The sequence below is a fragment of the Sycon ciliatum genome, chromosome 11 (assembly GCF_964019385.1).
Source record: "Sycon ciliatum chromosome 11, ocSycCili1.1, whole genome shotgun sequence".
NCBI lineage: Eukaryota > Metazoa > Porifera > Calcarea > Leucosolenida > Sycettidae > Sycon > Sycon ciliatum.
This window is the reverse complement of record NC_088653.1, coordinates 3,335,650-3,359,172: the sequence shown is the minus strand read 5'-3', so window position 1 is coordinate 3,359,172 and position 23,523 is coordinate 3,335,650. Positions and strand designations below refer to the sequence as shown.

Here is a 23,523-nt window from a genome sequence, read left to right as displayed (position 1 = left end):
GCACGTGCGCACATGTATTTGTACGTTATGCTTTCGCTGTATTCACTTCTTCCTTTTCTCTCTCTCTCTATCTATCTCTCTCTCTTTCTCTCTCTCTCTCTCTCTCTCACCCATAGATTGCCGTTGCTCTCCCGTTGGCTCTAAAAGCAGCCAGTGCAGCGTGACCAGCGGCGAATGTTTGTGCCTACCTGGTTACACGGGACAGCGGTGTGATGATTGCACGGACGCCGCTCAATACTACACCGAGCAAGCAGGCTGCCTAAGTAAGCGAGTACATATGTCACATGTGTTCCTGGTTGTTCTTGCTCTATAGTAGACACCCTTAGCAAAAAACGTTATGTCGTAACGGTATTATCGTAAGGGGGAAAATACCGTGATTTGGGTTAGACCTTTAGCAAGATGCACGCTATTTTTAGTACGTACGCCTTTGCCACGAGAATAGCTTTGATTTCGCGCGGTACAACCATTTCTGTCACCATATATGCGATACAAGGTGAAATGCGTACGGACTATGCAATATTTGGCCAAAACACGTACCGTTGGTCACAACGATAAATCAGCCCCCATAAGGTTTATACGCTGCAGCTTCAACGCTATTTGGGTGATCAAGGTACGAGTACCGTAAAAAATAGCGTTACCGTTGTTTGCTAAGGGTGTCTATTAGGGACCTTTTGCAACGGAACGAATGCTGATTCGTCGCCTGGGTTCGAGAATTCGTCAGAGTCACTTACGAGGGCTCGGTTTCACGAATTGAAGCCACTTCATTCGTGACGCGCTCTGAATCCGTGAGGTACACATTTTTCCCCGGTACACAGTTTTCCTTGATTCCATGATCCATGCACGTGTACGTGTAAACACGCATACGCCAAGCTATTCGTAGTTTCCATGGAAATTAGCACGACGACTTGCGAAACCTGAATCTGTTTTCAACGAAACAAGGAGGAGCCGAATCAAACTTTCGTTTCGCATTCGATTCGCAGCAGATGCGAAAGGTCCCTATTACCTGTAGATTGAATAAATGTCTTGCCGGATTAACGCCGCGGAGACACAATATTTAATAAAACAATAAAAAGAACTAACTCTGCCGTCATCACCATGCATCAACTTGTCTTGTTTTTTTCTTCTCTATACTGTGCTGTTGTTCAAGTAAGATTTGAAATATCGGTGGCGAAATGTTTAAACCAATTTCGTGTGTGTATGTGATCATGCATTATCTGACTGTCTCTGTGTGTGTGCTACATGCAATTGTCACCACCCATGCTGCACAGACATGAATGAGTCTATGCTGACACCGCTTGCGGATACTCAGGTCAGCGGGGATTCGTTCTCTTTCACCTACCCGGTGGTCTTTGGATCCAGCTATGCAGAGTACAGCAACGTTACGGTAAGACCATGGAGTTCTATACTCTATACAAACTACTTCAAATACAGTCGAATGATGGTCTCCTTTTCTCTTTTAGCTATAGGTGTAGGGCAGAGACCGTTTGGAGAGTGTTGTGAAGATGTATGGGTATCGTGGATGGCTACAGTGGAGTCTTCACACTTTTGACAAAAAATACAGTCGTGGCCAAAGAAATCCGACCCGCGTGCCAAAAGCAGCGCCAAGGCTCGTGCGGAGCCCTACAGCCCTCGGATCGGTTTTTGGAGCGTGCCGCGATCATGTTATGTAATTGAAATGGAAGCGTGGCGCTATTTTTAAAAGAATCGTGAGCCGTATTTCTCTGGCCACCACCGTACTTAGTGTGCTAATTTATGTATGTGCAGGGCAGCAGCGGTGCTTGCCTTGGATTGGCTTGGGATTGGTTGGGCTGGATGTTGCCTTGATTACTGTACTGCGCTGTGATCTCTGCACTTTGGTAGCAGACATAGTCAAGAATGCAGCAGCTACACTTGAAGTTGTCATAAATCCTTAGATCAGAAAGCCCTGCAGGCTTGTTGGAAAGGCACAGGCATCATTGCAGGAGACAAATGGGTAGAATAGCTCCTTCTGTTGTTGAACATTGAGCCCCTGCATTGAGCCCCTGCTGTGTCCTCCAACACAGATTGTGTTGGAGGACATATTGCGGGTATGTTTGTCGATGCTATGTTATACGCATTTTGCTTGTGTGTATGTGTGTGTGTGTGTTCATGTGTCAATGACACAGGTGTCGAGGAACGGATTCGTGTCGCTGGCCGGCTTCACGGGCGGTTACAACCGTATTGACCGTGTGACTGACAGTATTGCTCTGGTGGCACCGCTGTGGACTAACACTGCTACAGCCAGCCGTTGCAATTCAGGTACGGTGACTAGCCATGTTGTGAGCAACAGCACCGACGCAGCCACCTTCTCGAAGATCCTTAAGGCAGTGAGGGCGTCCTCCATTGGCAGTGAAGAGTTCACACCCAGCGAGGCGGTCGTCACGACCTGGCGTGAGATGCGCGAGAATGACACACACGACAGAGTAAGTCTCGCATCCCATTCAGACAATGATGAGATGATTTTGCCGTTCAGCCGTAATGGGTTGATGGTCACCATGCAGTATGGAATGCTCTTGCAATTTCTACGAAATGGGCACCATAACTGAGTTCGTCGCCAGATTTAGCACTGATGACTGCAGATGTGCTGATCCGAATCCCATTTCCGGCCAAATTGGAACTGGGATTTTGAGCCTACATCTTGAGCTATTTTGACCGTACACTCTCGTGCGTGCTGGTTTATAGCGTGTCCCATCAGTCATTACTTTGGATAAGTGCTGGAGAACCGTTGTGTAGGTGTGTCTGTGTGTATATGTTTGTGTGTATGTGTGTGTGTGTGTATGTGTGTATGTGTGTGTGTGTGTGTGTGTGTGTGTGTGTGTGTGTGTGTGTGTGTGTGTGTGTGTGTGTGTGTGTGTGTGCATGTGTGTGTGTGTGTGTGTGCGTGCGTTTGTGTGTATGTGTGTGTGTGTGTGTGTGTGTGTATGTGCGTGTGTGTATGTGCGTGCGTGTGTGTGTGTGTGTGTGTGTGTGTGTGTGTGTGTGTGTGTGTGTGTGTGTGTGTGTGTGTGTGTGTGTGTGTGTGTGTAAGTGCGTGTGTGTGTGTCTTGTGTCTTTCTTCTCTTTCTCAGACTCTTCCTGACTTTTCTTTCATTCTCCTGGGTGGTTACCAACAGTCAGTGTATGCTGGAGTATGTGGTGTGGTGTGTGTGTAGAAAAAAAATGGAAAAATGAAAAATAGGGATTCACTGGCCAGAAAAAGTCACTTCAAACAGTTTGTGGTGGATACCAGGCTAAAAATAGTGGCGGTCAATTCATCAGCCTTGCAAGCTGTTGAATGGTGTAATCCCAGCACAAGTTGCAATGTCTAACATAGCTGTTCGCTATCATCGCTTCCGCGATGGGCATGTCTGAGGTCTGAGGTGTGTGTGTGTGTGTATTGTTGCCCATTCCACTGCCTGTCATGTAACCGGTGCTTTCGATCTGCTGCTGGATTTAAACGGCACAATTGCGCGCGTGGCAGGTGACCAACAGCAAGGGAGCGTCTTGAGTTCAAGTTCTGCTGTGCGTGCGGCGAGAGATATCGCAGACAGCAGGATCTGCAGCGGCATGAGGCCGGATGTTCTGCCGCGACGCCGTGATGCTACCCCATTGTTTCCCTCCTCATCAGGGCAGCTTAGCCGTTTAACGGCAGCTGTTTGTCAAGGTCAAGATGTGTGTGTGTGCGTGTGTGTAAGTGTGTGTGTGTGTGTAAGTGTGTGTGTGTGTAAGTGTGTGTGTGTGTGTGTGTAAGTGTGTGTGTGTGTGTAAGTGTGTGTGTGTGTGTGTACGTGTGTGTGCGTGTGTGTGTGTGCATGACGAAAGTAATGTTACTGTCTATATTTTTGTCCTGTTTCCGCTTCAGCGCAACACATTCCAGGCAGCCATTATTGGTGACGAGTGTCAGACGTTTGCCCTGTTCTTCTACCCCAAGTATGGTGTCAGCTGGCTGGGTAACCCCAAGGCTGTGGTGGCTGCATGGCGTCCGGCAAATGGCAACATCGAGAGCTACTTCAGCCCAGCCAGTGTAGCACGTCAGCTAGTCACCAGGCTAACACCGGGCTGCAGCCAGCGTCTGCGCGGCATCAAGAAATGCCGTGCCCTCGCGGAGACTCCGTCCTACCTCCAGTCCACCACCAATCTCCTCCAGTGCCCGGTAGAGCGTGCAACAACCTCTGTACTCGGCATCTTTGAGCCACAGCCCGCAGTGACTGGCAGCTATCTCTGCTACAGGTCAACCCCGGTCTCCAATGGATCACGCTACCAGGCTTCTTCGGTAAGCCATGCGTGAGCTAGCTGCCTGCTTGCCTTGCGTTGTATCTTGGTACTGCTGGTCCTATTGTGTTGTTTCTTTGTTTAGGTTTATTTTACTTCACTAGAAGCAAAGGCAACATCTACCTTCTCACTGGGCCTATTGCCACAGTTCTCGCAAAATGATCAAGTGTATTGCCTGTGCCCGGCTGTGCTTGCTGAATTAGTTACCCCCGGCCCCTGTCTAAAGGGTGAGTATCGTGTGTTTCCTGCTTACAACCCATGTTTGTTTTGTGTGTGTGTGTTTGCGCTTTGTGTTGTCAGGTCTGCTGCTATGGCAGTGACGGACTTCTGGTTGATAGTGGTGCCCTTCAGGCGTACGAAACATACCAAGTCATCGATGCTTCCATCCTGGCCTACTGCCAGCAGGGAGACGTTCTGAACGAGTTCTTTGGCAAGCGCCGCTCGCCCAGAGCAACCACAACCAGAGTGGCACTGTCTCAAGGTAACGATGAACTGCTGCTGCTGCTGCTGCTGCTGCTGTTGCTTCACTCTCTTTGTAGACTAAACAAATTCACGGTTTGCATGAAACTCGGCTGGAGGCAGCCTAAGACTGTGATCTATTTCCCTACTTCATACAACGCAATACCGTTTGTGTTCAGGGCTAAGTTTTGGTTACGGGATTGGTTCCGGGGCGAACTGCAGCGGCTGAACATTTGTAAGCATGTACGCATAGTTCGATGTAATGACATACTATCAAACACAAACTGAAGTTTTGGAAATGTTTGGTTGCTACCTGCTACACATTAATCCCATGTGATCTGCTCTGTCCACTTTGTCCACAGCTTCTGGATTTGGTGACCCTCACTTGACCAACTTCAAGGGTGAGAACTTTGATTTCCATGGCATTGGCGAGTACCTGATGGCAAAGTTTGCAACACCAGCGGCGTACAATTTCTCCGTTTTCACCAGGCTGGAAGTGGCCCCGGTTAATGCTTTCAGCTTCACGTCTATCACCCGCGTAGCCATCAACCTCTGTAAGCTGATCAATGTTTTTCTCCGTGTGCGTATGTGTGTGTGTCTGCCTGTCTGTGTGTGCGCGCGTGTGTGTGTGTGTTTGTGTTTGTATGTGTGCATGCTGTGTCACTAAATAGCAATTTCTGACATTGATTTGGTGAAGAGCACAGTAAAGTGCTGCATGAATTGGGCCTGACCAGATTTCGGCCAACTTGGGCATAGGCCATCACGCCTCATTCGGTTTCTTGCTCATAAAGCTGGCTATTTTCTCACACAGCTACACAGCATGCAAGTACGAGTTCTCAAGTTCAAAAATAAGGGAAATGTTGGTGCCTACAGTCAATTCATTGGAAACTGGCACCCTAACTTTTTGGTGTCTCCTGCACATAGTTGTAGATATTGTGAAAACAACAGTACATCCTGCATTGTGTGACCTGTGCAATTACTCCAAGCCACATTTGAGGCCAGAAAAGTGGAAGAACAGGGAAATAGAAACTCAGCCAGGTTTTACAAAATTGGGACAGGTATACCATAGCAAAATGTATGGAGGAACAGATCCCAAACCCAGATTTTGAGATTTAAAGTGGGTTTTTGATCCTCAATTCGGCCCAAATCGGACTTGCAAAAGCCAGCGGGACAGTTTCCGCTGATGAATGGACTGTAGGACGAGATTAAAACTTAGGATAACACTGTATGAAGCGGCTGGCCACCCTGAGATCTCTTGATGTTCACGCATGTTCGCTGAGCAAGATCCCATTAACATCTGCTTGTTGGTGTGCTGCGTGTTCTTTGGCTCACCACAGGGATCAGCAGGTTACAGCAGACTCTGAGCGTGGAGGTGTTTGCATACAGCAACAACACCCTTGCCATTGTCGGAGATGATCAGCTGGTGCAGAGTATCCGCGCCGGCAACCATACCTATTTCAGACTGCACAGCGGCAGTCTTGTGACGTCGTACGGCTCAAGCAGTGTGCAAGTCTCCGTTCAGCAAGCACCTGTCCTCTTCTTGGCCTTCCAAGGTTGGTTGCTACTGCAATCCACTGCAATGTAACAAGAAAAAATTCTGGTAGAGCATGTCTGATAGCAGTGTATACTGTAAAGTGAGAAACTTTCGCTAGAGATTAAATTTCGCTATTTTCGCGACAATCACACATTCGCGAATATAAATCGCCACAAACCTCTTTACATTGATTATAGACAGTACAAGATCCAACTGAAGAGATCGAATCGCGAAAGTTTCTCATCGTGAACCAGCCCAATTTATGAAAACGCTAAATTTGCACGCCGCGAAAGTTTGTCGCTTTACAGTATGGCTGTTATTGAGTTTGATGACCGTCACGTCGCCTATTAAAGCCGGGCTTAAGCCTGTAGAAGCCGATGTCAGAGTTAGGCATCTATTCAAACCTGGTACATGTATTCCTGTGCGGCGTGTCAACACTAAAATCAGGCTTATCTGCCAGTGTATCTTGAAAATCCGGCTTGTATTCAAAACAGGCTTCCATACGAGCCAGGCTTTAATACAAGACACCACGGTATTTATTGATGTTTCTGGTGCATGCCTGTTTTTCATTCTGGCGAATTCAGAGTTGTGGAGATTTCAGCGCTTAGCTGCCCTCACCTCGTGTCCTCGGGCCTCGGTTGTACTTACGCCAGCACACGGTGCATGGGTGCATGCCTTCACGTGCATTTCAAGATGTGAATTGATGTTTGTATGTGTTCGTTGCACAGTGGCGCATGATCCCTTCTCCACCGTGGACGGTCTTCTCAACATGTCTCGTCCCAGCGTTGATCTGAGCAACTCGGCAAGTGTTCTGGCTGCAGCGGCAACTCGTAAGTTATTTTCCGGAGTTTTAAAAACTGTACTACTAGCTGGCCTTGAAATGCTGTCCTAACGGTATCCTATGTTCTGAGGGGTTTTCACCAAGTCGTGCAACTTCTAATCAGTCATTTTCGCACCAAATTCAGATTCACAATGGGCAGGTCGGCTCCATTCTGTCCGCCTTGTGGGCACATTGTCCAAGTGTACCCCGCCATTCATTTCGATTTTGTGTCCCAGAAATCCCTGGCTTCAAATTCACTTTTCTTATTCCATTTTTCCATTTTTCAATCTTGTGCCTAGAGAATGGATGCAGCATAGAGCTGGTTGCATCATGAAAATTGACGCATATCCGGAAATGGGCAGCTGCCCATTGTCAATTGTGCATTCTTGTTTGCATCTGTCTCGTGCACTGACGCTGTATCTGCGCACGTATGTCTGTGTGTTGGTCTGTATATCTGTATGTCTGTCTGTCTGTCTATCTGTCTGTCTGTCTGTGTCCATCTGTGTCTGTCTGTCTGTCTGTCATAACAAACAGTGCAAGTTCAGCCAGACCAACATGTGTTCTCCTACGATGACAACACCAACTACGCAACATACAATCCAGCTGGCGTTGTGCCCAACCAGGCTGTTGTCAACGTGCTGAATATCAGCAGCGAGGCAAACGCCACTTGCGATGGAGACTTCGCTTGCCTGGCCGACTTCATTGCAACTGGCAGCACCACACTGGCCGCATCTACCCTCGTGACGGAGAAAGCTCTTCAGCAATCCTCCATTGCCTTGGGTATGGACACACACTCTTGTGCGCTTGGGTCTTGTTGTTGTTGTTTTTTATTTTATTTACTTCACCAGATACACCGGCATGTCTGCCTTCTCACCTAACCGTACGCCTAGACTCTCACTGAAAGATTAATGTATTCTAACAGTATGTACACGTGAACATGCACACTATTTTGTCACAGTGCAACAACGTGAAGCTTTCCAGAACTATCGTGTTGTGTACTCTGTGCATAAGGATCAGAATGCGTTTTTGAGGCGTTATGGATAGTAGTAGCACCGCGACTCCCTTGTTTGATAGCCTGTACCCCGTGAAGATGCTTGTGTTCACTACGGATCCAACTTCAAGATTGAACTTCAGGCTGTTTTGTGTCAACATACATATATAAAAATTGTTTTGACACACACTTGAAAGGAATCAAAAGCATTTCTGCTGTTTCGCGGTTTTATCTGTTCATCAGACAACAACTGGACTACAATTTTCAGAAGATATGATGATATAGGCTGCAAGCTATATTGCTCGGGCTTGAATTGAAGTCTGACCTTCCCGTCAGCTTGCACAAGAATACGATTAACTCGACTTGTGTGCCATGACTTGTTTTCTTTCAGCTCGCAGTCCACCACTGATAACATTGTCTACTGATGTCCTCAATGCTAACTTCAATGTAACCAGCAATGTGACTGTTCGTGCTGCTGCTACGCTCACTCTTAAAATCTCGGTTATCGAAGTGGCAACCTCCAGCGGAATTGTCCCTGGTGATCTGGTGTCGGCGTACTCCCCGCAGTCTGGATTGGTGCTTAGCTGGACTCCCAGCCAGCGCCAGCCGAGCAGCAGTATTGTGCTACGCGTGCGTGCCGTTGACTCGGCCAACCAGACTTCCATCGTCACCGTGCCAATCACCCTCTGCAGCTGCTTTGGAGAGTGCAGCGCTGCACCAGCCAGCACTGCTGTCTCAACACCCTTCACTCTACTTACATGTACTGCATGCTTGCCAGGTGAGAGATGACGTCAATCCGGGTGCTTTGTTATTATACATGGTCAACAAAGGAAAGTTTGAACTAGTTGGAGCAATCAACTTCATAAAGGAAAGTTTTAAGTTTTATGATAGTATTGAGCAGAATTAGCAAGGCGGAAATTTTACGTAGCAATAAGTATAGGATATTACAATAATTCCTAGAACCTGCTATATCGATAATAATAAAGTGAGCACACTCATTCCACGATACCAACGGAAAAACATGAAAGGATTTTTAAGAGGATTTTTTCATATTTTTCCATTGGTGTCGTGGCATGAGTGCGCTCACTTTATTTTTTGTCGATATTGGGTTTGTTGGGTTTCTTGTCTCCATGCCGCCTTATTACCGTATGTTCCCACTTTTAAAGCCTTGGAGGTATATTCGATTATAAAGCCATGGGCTTCATAAATGAAAATAATGACATTTGAAGTTTGTTTTGTAAAAATGAAGGAATAAGTACTATACTAACAAACTTACAGCCCGGCTGGAGGGGTGAACAAGTGGATTTAGACTGAAATTTCTGTGTGGACTTTTACTTTTATGGCATGGCATAGTGGGTGAGTCATATTGCATCTAAAATAGCTAGGAAAGCAGCGGTGTTTTGAATATAAGGCCATGGCTTTAAAGGTGGGGCTGACATACGGTAGGAACCTGTAATGGTCTTTTTATGATGTTCTTTTTTACTAACCACGATACAGTGTACAGACCAACACTTAAACTATAGACCTTATTCGATAACGTGATCTTTGGACTCGCCTCCAGGGATTTGTCGTAACCTGGGGCACGTGTACGTGAAACGAGTGGCAAGAAAGACCCAGGTCGTACAAGGGAGTAGTAAAATACCGGTATTTTCTACTCCTGTGTTCCCACGCCAAGTCCACTGTGCACTGAGTGCAGGTCTCTTGCCACTCCCTGGTTCCCGGGACCCCGGTTCACGTGATTGTGACGTTTATTGAATAAGGTCCATAGCTCAACCTAGGTTACAACTTGGCTACATTGAAACAAATGTAGTTTGTGAAGTATGCGACAATGTAAGTGAGTGCTTTACCACAGAAGTCCACGAATGACTTGAGCTGCGTTAGTTGATATGTTACACTTTACCAGGGCCGTAGCACCCGCTAGGACTGGTACGACCATGGCCGTACCACTTTTCGAAAAGTGTGGTCCATCCGGAACGTGCAAAACCTTAATAAAAAAATCAGGATCTATCAATGCATATGCCCATCAGACTTTGACCTTTTTCTAGACTTGTACTCGCAGATCTGCCATGCATCTGCAGTTGTACTCGTACTGTACTCGACTGGACTGCACAGTCGAGTCCCAGAATGCAGGATTTTGTATCTTTTTTAAAAAAAATACCCGGGGGAGGTCCCCTGGACCCCCTCCAAAATGGCCTTCCACCACGCCCACCTTCGGTCGTACCACTTCCACAACCCCTCCTTCACCCCTGCTTTAAAGAGAAACATGTCTAAGACGACCGCATAAGGGACCTTCAAAATGTAATCTCTGTTACCAGGTGGTCTCCTTATCCAGGGTCATTTGACTGGAAATAGCATCCCTTAGTCCGGGTTTCAGTGGTCTTCCTGGACAGGTGGTCTTCCTGGACAGGTGGTCTTCCTGGACAGGTGGTCTTCCTAAACAGGTGGTCTTCCTAAACAGGTGGTCTTCCTGGACAGGTTGTCTTCCTGGACAGGTGGTCTTCCTGGACAGGTGGTCTTCCTGGACAGGTGGTCTTCCTGGACAGGTGGTCTTCCTGGACAGGTGGTCTTCCTGGACAGGTGGTCTTCCTGGACAGGTGGTCTTCCTGGACAGGTGGTCTTCCTGGACAGGTGGTCTTCATGGACAGGTGGTCTTCCTGGACAGGTGGGCGCCTTTGCATGTTTTTACTGTACTTGTCATTGTTCGCTTACTTGATTTCTTCTGCTCGTTTGTTCTGGTTCAGGTCAAACTGGCCGTATTTGCGAGAGCGACATCGACGCTTGCCTGTTGCAGCCCTGCGGTGGACTGCGGCAATGCTCGGACGAACCCGCCCCATCGCTGGGCTACCGATGCGGAGCATGCGCAAGCGGTTTCCGCGACGGCGGTTCTTCAAACTTGTCCTGTGTGCAAACGGACGAGTGTGCGGAGGGTGTTGCGGTGTGCGCACCCACAATCAGCACTTGCCAGGATCAGCTTGCCTCATATCACTGTCCTTGTGCAGTGGGATATACTGGTACTGGAAACAACAGCTGTGTCGGTAAGTTTTTTTACGGATATCATATTTATTTAATTTTATTATAGGTCCTTTTCTCAATAAAACTGTGTGTGTGGTCCTTTTCTCTTTACCATTTTTTTTAAGCTGTGTCGGTAAGTAGATGTGGGCGACAGGGACGTAGCTGGTCCCCTCTTTGTGGGGGGGGGGGGGGGTGCACGGCAGCTGTATCATACATGTCCCCTAGGATGGTTGGTGCATGTCATCCTGGGCATTATGTGCATGCTGAACCTAGGTCGAACCTTTTAGGGGCGTGCATTTGCCCCCCCCCCCCCCCCCCCCCCGTGCCCATACGGGCTATGCATCTGGGCACTGTGCTGACCCAGTCGCAATATTTGTACTCTTATGATGTGTTGTACTAGTTGTATGCCAAGCACAGGTGGCAGTTTGACCTGCGACAGTGCTCCACACATGAAGCAGGCAGAGCCTTGTCCGATGTGCCATGAAGCTCTGCGTGACAACCGTATTCTTCCTACCATTGTCCACTTCTGTGAGCATACCCTCTACTAGTACAATTTCAAAGAGTTGGGAGAAGAGGAAGGCAGTCTTTTTTTACCAATAAATACTTGTCTGAAATCTCACCACCACTCCGCCGACTTTGGTTTCGGCACGAAACATTAAGTCAGCTGTTGTGGTGTATTGTTGTGTTCATTGCTGCTGTCTCTCAAGGAAGGTTACTCTTTTGATTGGTATGTATTTCTGCAGATGTGGACGAGTGTCAAGATGCTCAGTTGAATGACTGTGACCATACATATGCAACCTGCACCAACACCAGAGGAAGCTATACGTGTGGTTGTAAGCGTGGATTCCAGGGACCGGGTATTAGCGCACGTGGAGGTTGCCATGGTAAGTTTCCGCATTCTCTCTCTCGCTCTCTTGCCCTCTCTTGCTCTCTCTCTCTCTTTCTCTCTTTCTCTCTCTCTCTCTCTCGCTCTCTCTCTCTCTCTCACACACACACACACACACACATCCTTGTGTGTTTGTCCTCCGTTTCTGCCCGGTCGCTAGCACATGTTGAGGAAGTCACATAGCCTTTCAGATCAGGGCCAATGGAAATGTCAGCGAAAGTGTTTTGCATCTCCGCAGGGTTTGACCCGTTGTTTTGCAGCTCCGTTGGGTTTGACCCGTTGGCCCTTTTTTCGAGATCATGAGTAATACTGTGGGAGGCAGTGTGTGGCCGCTGAAACCTTGCCGCTGGAACCTTGCCGCTGGAACCTTGCCACTGGAACCTTGCCGCTGGAACCTTGCCGCTGAAACCTTGCCGCTGGAACCTTGCCGCTCAGCGTATGCTCTGCGTGTGCTTTGTGCGATGCACGTCGTGCGTCCTGGTAAAGGTGACATCAGCAAATAAAAACATTTTGCCGTGGATCAGACTAAATAAAAACATTTTGCCGTGGATCAGACTAGCTGCGGAGTTGCACGCTCTATTTCTCTTGCTACTGTGTAGCACATTCAAAATCTTAATGATGTCATCTATACGTTATTTTCTCCCTATGCAAGTCGCAACTCCTGTTTTGAGTTGTTTTTCTTCTCTCTTTTTCTTTCCCTACTAGTTGCTGTTACACTCACTGATCCTTATGCACAGATATACAGTATTCCCTCACTCGTGGGACCATTGTTATTAGGCTAGGGCCTGTTTTGGACTTCCCACTCTAAATAAAGAATACAAACAAACAATCTACAGTCATAATGATGTCATTCTATATTTTCCGCATACAGATATCAACCAAGTAGTGAAAAGAAAATTGATTTTGGTTACACCTCTTTTGAGATTTCTTTGTTGTGTACGTATCATGACCACGGAATTTTATTCATTGCTATCATCAAAATATCGTCTCCACGCCGCTTTACTTCACTGTTTTCTAGCTGTGACCTGCCAGGTACCAACTATCAGCAATGGGACATCTAGCCAAGCAGGGATGATCAGATATCAAGAATCTGTAACCTACACCTGCAATACCGGGTACACACTGAGTGGAGTGAGAACATCAACATGTGCAGCTGATGGTACTATACTATCACCCAGTTGTCTAGGTCTAGGTGAGCAAACATGTATCAATGTATCCTAATCAGATGACAGTGATAATAAAGTGTGCCAGCCTATCAACATTTGCTGTGCATATCGTGTCGCATCTACTACTGACTAGAGCTGGGCTCACACATAGAGAGAAAGGAGAGAAATGATGATGATGGATGACTGCGATGTTGACCTGATGTGGCAGGGGTGAGCCCACCGCACGTAAGGTACTTGGGGAGAGGGGAGAGGGGGGGGGGGTGGTGGGAGTCAGCGAAGAATTCCAGGAGCATTGCAATATACTCGAGGGTCAAAATATCAAGTTAAGATTTTCATGGTCACATTGCACACAACTGCAAAGTATTTTAGCACTATAGTATTTCAGAAGCATTTGGGCTGGGAATGCCCATTTGGCTCAAAAGCAGAACCTCATTGTCGAAATGGTAGATGGCAATGCTGTCGAAAATGAAACCAGTTTTTTCTGGGCACATTGATCCTTTCCGAAGGTTCCATTCTTGTTTGACATTATGTAAATGGTCGGGTGTTCTTATGTCCATAATCGATTTCCGTCCTCAGTGGGAACTACGGAACTGGAGTCACAAGTTCACGAAAAAGGGGATGTGATGTCTGCTTCATTCATACATTTCATAGCGTTTGAGAAAGTATGCCTCTGTGTGAAGTTGTGTTGCTAAGGCAGGGATGCTACTCGTGTCAAAGCGTTCTAGTTATGTGCTTTGGGCAACTGTTCTTGGCTTCTTTCAAATCGATTAGAAGGCCAAAAAATGCTTTCCTGGTTCTTAGTTATTTGTTTCCACCGAGGCATGGGCACATCCATGCTTGTGTGGCTTTGTCGTTGCGGAATTTCATTTCATTGTTGTTGTATCTTACCTAGAAAGCCATTTCTTGTGAGGCAATGTATGGTTTGTGGACAGCATGTGATGCTTGGCAAAGGTCAACATGGTGGAGCTCTCCAAACACCCTTGGCGAAGGAAACTCAACAAAGAAGGGAACTGGATATCTTGACGCTTCAATGACAGGGCCATTTCCAACTACCTCCCCCCCCCCCCCCGCCCCTCCCCCCCCCCTCGCCCCTCCCCCTCCCCCCAGATAAAAGAGATATAGACGTTGTGCCACAGAATATTAAAAAGAAACATTCTCACTGTTGACGCGAACCAGATATTAAACAGAAGGAGCACTAACATAGCTAAAAAATGTTATGTTGCCATCCCAACGAACATAGGGTTGCCATCATCAACGAACAAAGACACCCCCCCCCTTCCCCCTGATGAGCACAAGCACCAAGTCTCGCTATTTTACTAGAATACATTCACGTACACGAGAAGATCTGGCGGGACCGTAAGGGTTGCCATGGTTGCAAGGAGATGAGAACTCAGACATGTATTCATGTGTCCTACCTGCCAAATTGTCGATCAAACAATTTTTATGGGCAAACAGAATACAATTCATGGTGGCATGGTGAACGATTGGAGCACAACACAAAAAAATGAAAACAATTGCATTTGTAAACGGTGCCAAACTTCCAGATTGTGGTTAGTTGGCAATAGCTTATTTCAATCAAGAGATTCAAATAGAGTTGTCATGAAAAGAAAGCAGTGATTAAAAAATAATAAACATTATCACTGTTTTTAGGAAAAAGTTCTAAGTCCTCGGGCTATTAGTGGTCAATGATAAGTGGTCAATATAAGCGGTCAATATAATATGCTGATATTTGACCGCTTAGGGCCGGTTCCATCCCGGCTACGCTGCTCCTCGGCACTTGGCTACATGCAGCGGAGCAGCGCGGTTCCACTGACACTCGGTCACTATGGTAATGATGACGTTTCAAGCCGCGAAAGACGAGCAGCGGAGAGGCAGTGGAACCCGGCCCTTAGAGATCACAAGTTTCTGTGGTGGTCAATAATAAAAGAGTGATAATGTTTTCAATTTCAAATTTGGACTTCACGGAGAATTTCAAAGTTTTTAGGAAATTAGAGGCCACATGCCACGTACTGCTCTTTTCTCTCCGAAACTCAACACTTGCAAGCCAGACATGAAAGAAAGAAAAAATCGTCAGTCACACCACCGGGACTCGAAGCAGAGACCTTGCTATTCGCGAGCAATGCTCTAACCAACTGAGCTACAGTATGACTATTATCCACAGTGTTGGTAAATCTATGCGGGGGAGGGGGGGGGGGGTGGGGGGGTAGTTGGAAATGGCCCTGTCATTTAAGCGATAATAGACACATACAGTCATTTTGCTTGCTTAGGCCATTGCCGTTTTATGAGCTATTAGCATAACGTTCCATGTACTGTTTTCTAGCTGTGACCTGCCATGTACCAGCTATCAGCAACGGGATATCTAGCCAAACAGGGATGATCAGATATCAAGAATCAGTAACCTACACCTGCAATACTGGCTACACACTGAGTGGAGTGAGAACATCAACATGTGCAGGCGACGGTACTATACTAACACCCAGTTGTCTAGGTGAGCAAAACGGGTATCATTGTATCCTAATAAGATGACAGTGATAACAAAGTGTGCCAGCCTATCAACATTTACTGTGCATATCGTGTCACAGATTCTACTAACTAATGATTCTTTACTCTAGTTGGGCTCACACAATGAGAGAAACTTGCGAGAAATTCTCACTCTGTGTAGTAAAGGTTTCTTTTTTTTGTGAAATGCCGTCAAAACTTGTCTTCGGTGTAAAGGTGACGATAAATGACGAGTTTGGATGACTGCGACATATCAATGCCCCAAGAGCTCTCCTTGATGGCAAAGCTCTCCAGGTGAAGGAGCCATCTGGATGTGTTCACGTTCTCTTCACGCTGTAGGCCAAGGATCCAGCAAAAACATCATATCAGATAGGTCCTTCGAGATACTCTTATAATGATAACACAGTAGCAAAAGCAACGGCAATCCTCAGACAACTGCTATCTCGTCATACATGTGCTTGTGGTAGACTATTAAAATGTGCTCTGTGCAGCCTGGGCTTAAACCCATAGGGACTGTATTCAATCTGAGCAGTGCTCAAGCTGGCTTTCATGTCGCGGAATGTCTCAGTGCTCCAAGTCAGTTTTGTGCTACTTGTAGATTGTAGATTGTGCGTGTCGGGCTGTTCAAAATCTAGTTCAATTGGTGGACTCGATCACATGTTACAAACGTTAGTGAGTACGCAATGAACACAGTCTCGTGTACAATCAAGTATTATAATCCTTATTTCAGGATTACCCAAAGGCTGACGCCTATTGGGGGGGGGGGATCTCCTGTTTGTGTATATACAATGAACATTGGAGTTGGGAAAAAGGTAAAAAAAGGCAAAATGAGTTCGGAAACAGAGAGATGCTGTACAAAAAAAACCAGTGAAAGAACAAGCAGTGTACATGTAAATCGATGGGATACCACATCAAAGGGATACCAGTACAGTCGAACTCGGCAGTGTGAGTTAAAAATGAGCTTTTTGGGCCTACGGGCACTACGTGAGATGGTAATCGCAAAGCGAGAGAGATAGTCTGGGTGGAAATTGATGTACTTGACTAAAACAACCAGCGAAATGAAGTTACGGCGAAATTGCAGGGATTCCAAGTGACACAATCTATTCAAATTAGATTTTGATTCAAAGTTGTCAAAGTCAATTTTCGCAGACCTCAGGAGTCGCCGGCAAACCTTAGCCTGGAGTACATCAAGGGAGCATGACTTGTTTTGCATGTGCAAATCCACCCTCTGGTACCCAGCATGGTCTTCGCACCACAATCCCCTCCCCCCCCCCCCCCCCCCCCCTTCCCCACCCGCCTTCCTTGTGGGATTTTTACTGTAAATGCAATTTCAAGGTGTCTCGCCATCACTTCTGCCTATAATAGTGCAACCATGCTAGTGTTAATAATGAAAAGGGTTTGATCCCCACACTGGAGCTCGCGGTATTCGGCCGACTTAAACTAGACACTTGACTGACTCACGACTGCCATTCAGAGCACATGAGAAGTCCATTGAACCTTCGACTTTCTTGCAAACCTGCAAGAATGCATCACTCCCTGCTCTATAGACAGTGTAGTATTTCATGCTAGTCTTATTGTCTCTCTTTGTGACTGGCTGCTGCCACAGCATCTCTCACCCGACTGACAGCTGGTCAAACCACAACCCATGCAGCAAACGGGATATCCACAGCAAAACCACCCAACGGTAAACAATTGGGCAATGCAAACTATGCCTGGGTTGGTGGCGTAGTCAGTGGTCTGCTAGTTATTGCCGGGATTGCAGCCGTTCTGATATTCCGCCGTCGTCGCAGCTCTCAACAAGGGTCGACTGCTTATAGGTCAGTGATGTCTTCATGTAGTTTACACTTGTCAAGTGGTGTGCTTCACTGTCTGAAGATTGCTCAGTACCCATGTAGGGCATAGCCTTGTACACAAGAGAGAGATTGGAAGCTTTGTCACAACTCTGAGTTTCAAGTATCACTACAGTTGCCTGTTGATCATTGTAATACGTGAAACTCAGAGTTGTCACAAAGCTTCTAATCTCTTTTTTTTGTAGCTTACACTACCATTTAGTTTGTCCATTTCCCTAATGCAAAGATTGGCCAAGTTTGCTTTGTGATGCCAATACGAGGAATCATTAAAATACCGATATCACTGAATATGCACGATAGTCACTACTACTGGTAAATACACTGCCATCACGTGTCCTCAGTTCCTGAAGTATATTTATCCTGGGGAGTGATGGGTGTAGATGGATAGGAGTACAGTTCACAAGCAGCAACCCATCCCCGACCCATGGCACGTAGTTAATTATGGTTCCAGGGACGAGAGCGAAGTTCCATGTGTGGAAAATAAACCCCATTTCGTTTTATAGACAAGGCTGAAGTTCATGGTTTAATCCCTCACTTGCGCACTACGGGTCTTGTCTTTTAATGTTGAAACCGTTTCCAAGAGTACTATGAGCCGTAGTCAGCTTTACAACAATGGAAAGTCACGTTTTTGGGCCGGATGACGAGATATGGTCCGTTTACAACAACAATAACAACAGCATCCACACCACCACCACCAACAACAACAACAACAACAACAACAACAACAACAACAACAACAACAATAACAACAACAGCAACCGCAAAGAAGATCCGGCTTAAAGCCATGTTGGGATGCCTTTGTGTCTCCTGGAAGCTTTCCAGGGAAAGCAGTCACCTTAGGTGGCATAGAAACAAGCTTACCTGAACGCACTTGCAAAGATTTCAAGGCGCCAAGGAAAAGCCGATGAATCGCGACCTGTTGAAACCTGTTTTATAGTCTGTTTAAAAAAGATTTACAATCAGGTTTGGGTCTTAACAAGTATGAAGATAAGGGAAATTTGGACAACAAAGTACATAGAATGGCTTGTTAGGACACGGCAAATTGTTCTGTGAAGGTTTCGGAACAATTGGACCAACCGTTAAGGAGTTAGCATTTCGGCCAGGTTTCCGGCCTTTTCCCATGGTTTACAATTTGCCCAGGAAGCCAGTATCGATTTTTTATCAAAACCCACGATTTATCCCTTCCTTTTTGGCCTTGTGGTTATGAATGCTGTCTGCTGACCATGAAGTTGTGAGTTCAAATCCCAACCTATCCTCAAATCAAACTTTTTTTTCATTGTTTTGGTGATCAAGCTGGTACAAGACAAAGAAGATGGCTGCACCAAACGACTTGTTGTTGGGGCTCGCGCTTCCTGCCGAACTGAATGACACTTGACTGGCTCACGCCATGTGAACACACCCACAACACTGCAATGGTGTGAGTGAATTATAATGGAAGTCATCGCGCTGTAGCTTTTTGAGATTTATTTTAGTGTTTCAAGATCGCCAATTAATAATTATTTATTTGAATTTAGCAGGCAACGCCGTCTTCTATCAGCGTTTACAAGCGTCTGCTTTTCTCAAAATGTCGTCGAAGTCACACGGATAGCTTTGCCAAGTCATGGCTTTGGGAATGAGTCCGTGTCGATGTCGTTTTCGTCACACGGTGAGTAAATTGCATCACAGCTCGAAGAAACTATTTTGGTCACAAAACGGACCCATGCAGCTCGTCAACATGTACAACACTTTCGTTTCGGCATGTCCTCTCTGACCGTCCATTATCGATACGAGGAAGAACTCGTTCGTTGTAAACCAGACGTACATGACTGTGTCAACGTGAGTGAGTTGTCTTTTTTCCTGCTTTCGCGCGGAATATTTCTTCGAGTTCACAGTGAGTTTTTCCAGGCAGCGCTCGAGTGCTCATATGGTAAGACGCCGAACTCCGCGGGCGATCGCCAGGATTGTGAATCTTTTTGAAACGGACTGGAGTTGGTCAGCGTCTATTAAGAATGGCTTGGCTTGTCAGGTGACATGTGACATAGGTTCAGTTCCCACTCCCTGCATCATTAAGGTAACCGGCAAGATGATTGGACGTCACTCAGCACATAGAAAGACCACTGTGCTATGTTAAAATGAAAATGGGAATTGATTAAAGGAAAAAATTGGAGACGTATCCAATTTCGAAAGAAAAGTTGACAGCACCGACGCAATCCACACAGTCAAGTAAGCCAATTCCATAACCGAACGTTTTCGTTCCCTTCTCATCATGGGTAAATACAGGGAATATGCATCGGTGCTGTCACCTTTTCTTTCGGAAATGATTGAGTAAAAGAAACTTGACTGATCATACCCCCCCCCCCCCTCAGTAAGGTATGAAGGAATCTGTAAAAACACGTTTAACCAAATTTTTAGGCAGCTCACACCCCGGGTTGATTTCAACCCTCCCTTAGTGTCGATCCTTGTGACAAATTTCGTCGAACTCTAGCATCATATTGTTTGGTTTGGGGCAGTTTTCATATCATTGAGGAATTACAAAGAAGATTATGTGAGTTCTTGCTTCCGTATGTTATGCGTGTTCTTCCTTCCGATATGTTTGAATGCTTGCCGTTGTGCGTGGATTTCGTGTCCATGTGTGTGTCTGTGTATTGCTTTGACTATGGGATTTGCAGAAGCAAGCATGAGGCCTTGCAACAGTATCAGCAGTCGTCCCCTTGTTCAACTCAAGGCTTTCAGCGTCGCGGTACAACCTTGAGCTGGGGGTTGCAAACGAGTGAAAATAGTGATTTTCCGGAGACACCCGCTGCCCCAACCCTATCCGCAATTCCGGCTTCTTCCAGCGAGACATCACAACACAGTAATACGTATGAAAAAAAGGTCACTTTGACACTTGAAACACTCAATGCGACACCCAGCAAGCGTACACCCAGCAAGCGTAAGCTTCTGTCGTCAGTCACAGTGGATGAAGAACTAACGAGTGCAAGTTGCACTGATTCCCTGGACAGCCGCCTTAGCGCTCTGGACAGCAAAAGCATGCAGTCTACTTGCATCTGATGAGTTTTTATAACGGCAGAAAGTGCGTCAAGTACCAGCACAACTTCACTAAGAAAAATCAGAGTATTGTCCTGATTTACTGTTCTCTTAAAGCCACTTCTTCAAGAACTCTCTTGCATTTCCTCGTTTCATAGTAATCATGTTATTATCTAGGTTCTGTGCTTTGGTTTCGTGCTGTTCACACTAATATCATCCAGAACACGTTCATCTGATTACTGGCCTATACCCCCCCCCCCCCCCCTGTATGGTAATGCTGTTTTTGTGTATGATCCGAGCACTTGAGTTTTGCAACATGAATTCCACGCTCCCCTTCACACTCACTTTTATGTTCATCCAAACGGTTTGGCTGGGCAGCTGCATCACGTGACACTCAAGGTGGAATCAAAACGTCTTTCTTTCCCCCTTGTGAGCAAGTAGACCATAGGTCATATGGGATTCATCTACTGCTTGGCTTCTACTCTTGCCTGCTTTTCACGCTAGCAGCTTATAATTTCTCCTTGTGCACCCTGTAAGTAGGCCAAAGGCCTGTTTGGTATACTCAAGTTAAAAATTAAATACTACTACCGCCACTACTACCCAGTTCATTTTTAAAATCTCCCTGTCCTCTAGTCCTGCCAATAATATTCACGCTACTCTCTATTCTCGAATGCGTTGATTCCCATTTACCATGTTGCATTGGATGATAAATATAATATACAGCCTTTTTTACTGAATGTATTACACAGAGCGTAAAATATAGCAGAGGATAGAACTTCAGAGTCAATTTTCATCCCGCAAGTTCATTATTCATTGCAATAAGTTAACTGACATGTTATATTACACAAAGGTCAAAAAGAATGGTTTCACCAATTATAGAAACCTACGTTGTAACGCTGCGTTTCATGCACGTAGCTAAATGCTAAGGCAATCATCCGACAACGTTGTCTGATGATTGCCTTAGAATTTAGCTACGTGCACGTAGCTAAATGCTAAGGCAATCATCAGACAACGTTGTCTGATGATTGCCTTAGAATTTAGCTACGTGCATGAAACGCAGCGTTACAACGTATGTTTCTATAATTGGTGAAACCATTCTTTTTGACCTTTGTGGTTACGCTCCGCCCCTGTGGTGTTGAGCACTGTTGAAACCTGGGTATACCCACTTATGTGACATGTTATATTATATATTTATATGTTGGACTCAGTAGAGCGTCCAGCCCCTATATGATGTCCAACCCCTATATAGAGTCCATTGGTCCAAAATCCACTGTACAGAGTCCAAACTTGGAATCAACTGTGAGCTCAAAGTTTAGATGGACATCACTCCCTGTATGGAATCCAGCCAATTGGCTTCACCCCTATATAGAGTCCATTGGTCCAAAATCCACTGTACAGAGTCCAAACTTTGAAATCAACTATAAAGAGTCTTTATGTGGACAACACTTCCTGTATATAGTCCAGCCAATTAGGCATCCCCTATCCAGAGTTCGAAATTAGACATAGGATCTGCTGTAAGCAGTGAATATTAACCAGAAAACGGCCTCTATCTTTAATCCTTTACATCATTCACTTCTCAAGATGAAAAAATAAGTATTGAGGCGCCACTGCGGCCACTTCATTACATGAAAAACCCTACAAACACCATCCTCAAATCAAGCGGTCTCTTCGCAGACGCTGCAAATTACGATATCTCAAAAATGTAGTGTTGCCAAATTATTGTGCACGTACACACACACACACCCATACAACGCCAAGAAAATACCTAGAAAAAAAACCAAGAATCGAAAGAGAATAACGGAGAGCCAAGGATTAATTATTTGTTTTCAAATTATTGTGCGCGCGCACACACACACACGCACACACACACACACACACACACACACACAAACACACACACACACACACAAACTTATACAACGCGAAGAAAGCACCAAGAAAAGAGTAGAGACACAATACACACGCAACTCCAACAGCCATGCAAACGTCCACCCATTTACATGTAAAGTCAAGAGGGATAACAAATAATTATACGAAACGAATGCATACGTGGGCGGATGCGCGCACATGTACATACATGTAGTAGACATCTAGTAGTGTAAGAGAGTAACGTAGTGCAGTAGTCAGCATAATACTAGCACATGCTGAGACTGCAATAGCAAGCTTCACCATTGCTCATGGCCATGCAAATGTTCAGCAGCACTCAGTTCTGCAAGCTTCTGAAGATCAGCACACCTGCAACAAATAGATAGCACAAGGATACGCTTATTACCGCAATGATGCATGGGACACACAACTACCAAGTTCTCTACGAATGTGATGCTCAATGAAAATCCATCCACTCAAAGACCTGTGAACAGACGACGGTGGGGACAATAATCTATTATGTAATATGAGGAATAAGATCGTTTGTGCACACTCAAGACGCACAGACACACCACCATACATGTAGTGTACACAGTGTTTCACTTCACTGCAACTAAATTGAAATGAGATGATTTGAACAATCTGTACAGCGTTGCCGTCAGTCAGTCTTCCCCAAGATGGAAATGCAATGATTTGTTGTTACAAGGCAGTTTCATTGACACAATGTCATGTTTGTGACATCAAAACGGTTACTTCATGGAATACGAGTACATGTATTAGCTTGAGAAGCTTTTTCTTGTCATCGGCATACAAGAAATCCTCCTCCTCCTACTACTAGTACACTGGCACTGCGTTTGTGGTTCCCATTGTATTTGACATCATGCTATACTAGAGCCAAGTAGAGGAAGAGTGTCGTGGAGTTCACATAATTATCACAGGGATAAAAATACATTTCTCATGAAATAAAATAATAAATGTCTGTGGTGCCTCCTTTGCACCATGGCTGGTAGCTCGGCCTGTTTAGCTCGTAGCTGTACTGACAAGGCCTTTATGGCCAAACAACTTGCTGTCTACAGCATTGGGTATCATGCTCCTGGGCTTTCGCCTTGTTGAGCACTCTCAGTAAGCTGCTCTAGTGCTGCTGCATCACGCAATGCCCGCTACT

General features: G+C 45.9%; 1 protein-coding gene across 1 annotated transcript in view; it reads left to right on the top strand.

Moving 5' to 3' along the window:
• Window positions 1-21,286, top strand: part of LOC135826977 (sushi, von Willebrand factor type A, EGF and pentraxin domain-containing protein 1-like) — a 72,941-nt gene extending 51,655 nt beyond the window's left edge. Inside the window, exons 18-33 of the mRNA XM_065339502.1 lie at window positions 117-263; window positions 1,269-1,384; window positions 2,145-2,441; window positions 3,860-4,270; window positions 4,570-4,750; window positions 5,091-5,282; window positions 6,066-6,281; window positions 6,991-7,092; window positions 7,617-7,862; window positions 8,465-8,851; window positions 10,815-11,108; window positions 11,829-11,969; window positions 12,990-13,163; window positions 15,458-15,625; window positions 17,243-17,453; window positions 20,135-21,286. Coding sequence (XP_065195574.1) covers window positions 117-263; window positions 1,269-1,384; window positions 2,145-2,441; window positions 3,860-4,270; window positions 4,570-4,750; window positions 5,091-5,282; window positions 6,066-6,281; window positions 6,991-7,092; window positions 7,617-7,862; window positions 8,465-8,851; window positions 10,815-11,108; window positions 11,829-11,969; window positions 12,990-13,163; window positions 15,458-15,625; window positions 17,243-17,453; window positions 20,135-20,516 — 3,665 coding nt within the window. The 3' untranslated portion in view covers window positions 20,517-21,286. The remainder of the gene's footprint in view (window positions 1-116; window positions 264-1,268; window positions 1,385-2,144; window positions 2,442-3,859; window positions 4,271-4,569; window positions 4,751-5,090; window positions 5,283-6,065; window positions 6,282-6,990; window positions 7,093-7,616; window positions 7,863-8,464; window positions 8,852-10,814; window positions 11,109-11,828; window positions 11,970-12,989; window positions 13,164-15,457; window positions 15,626-17,242; window positions 17,454-20,134) is intronic.
• Window positions 21,287-23,523: the final 2,237 nt, after the last annotated feature.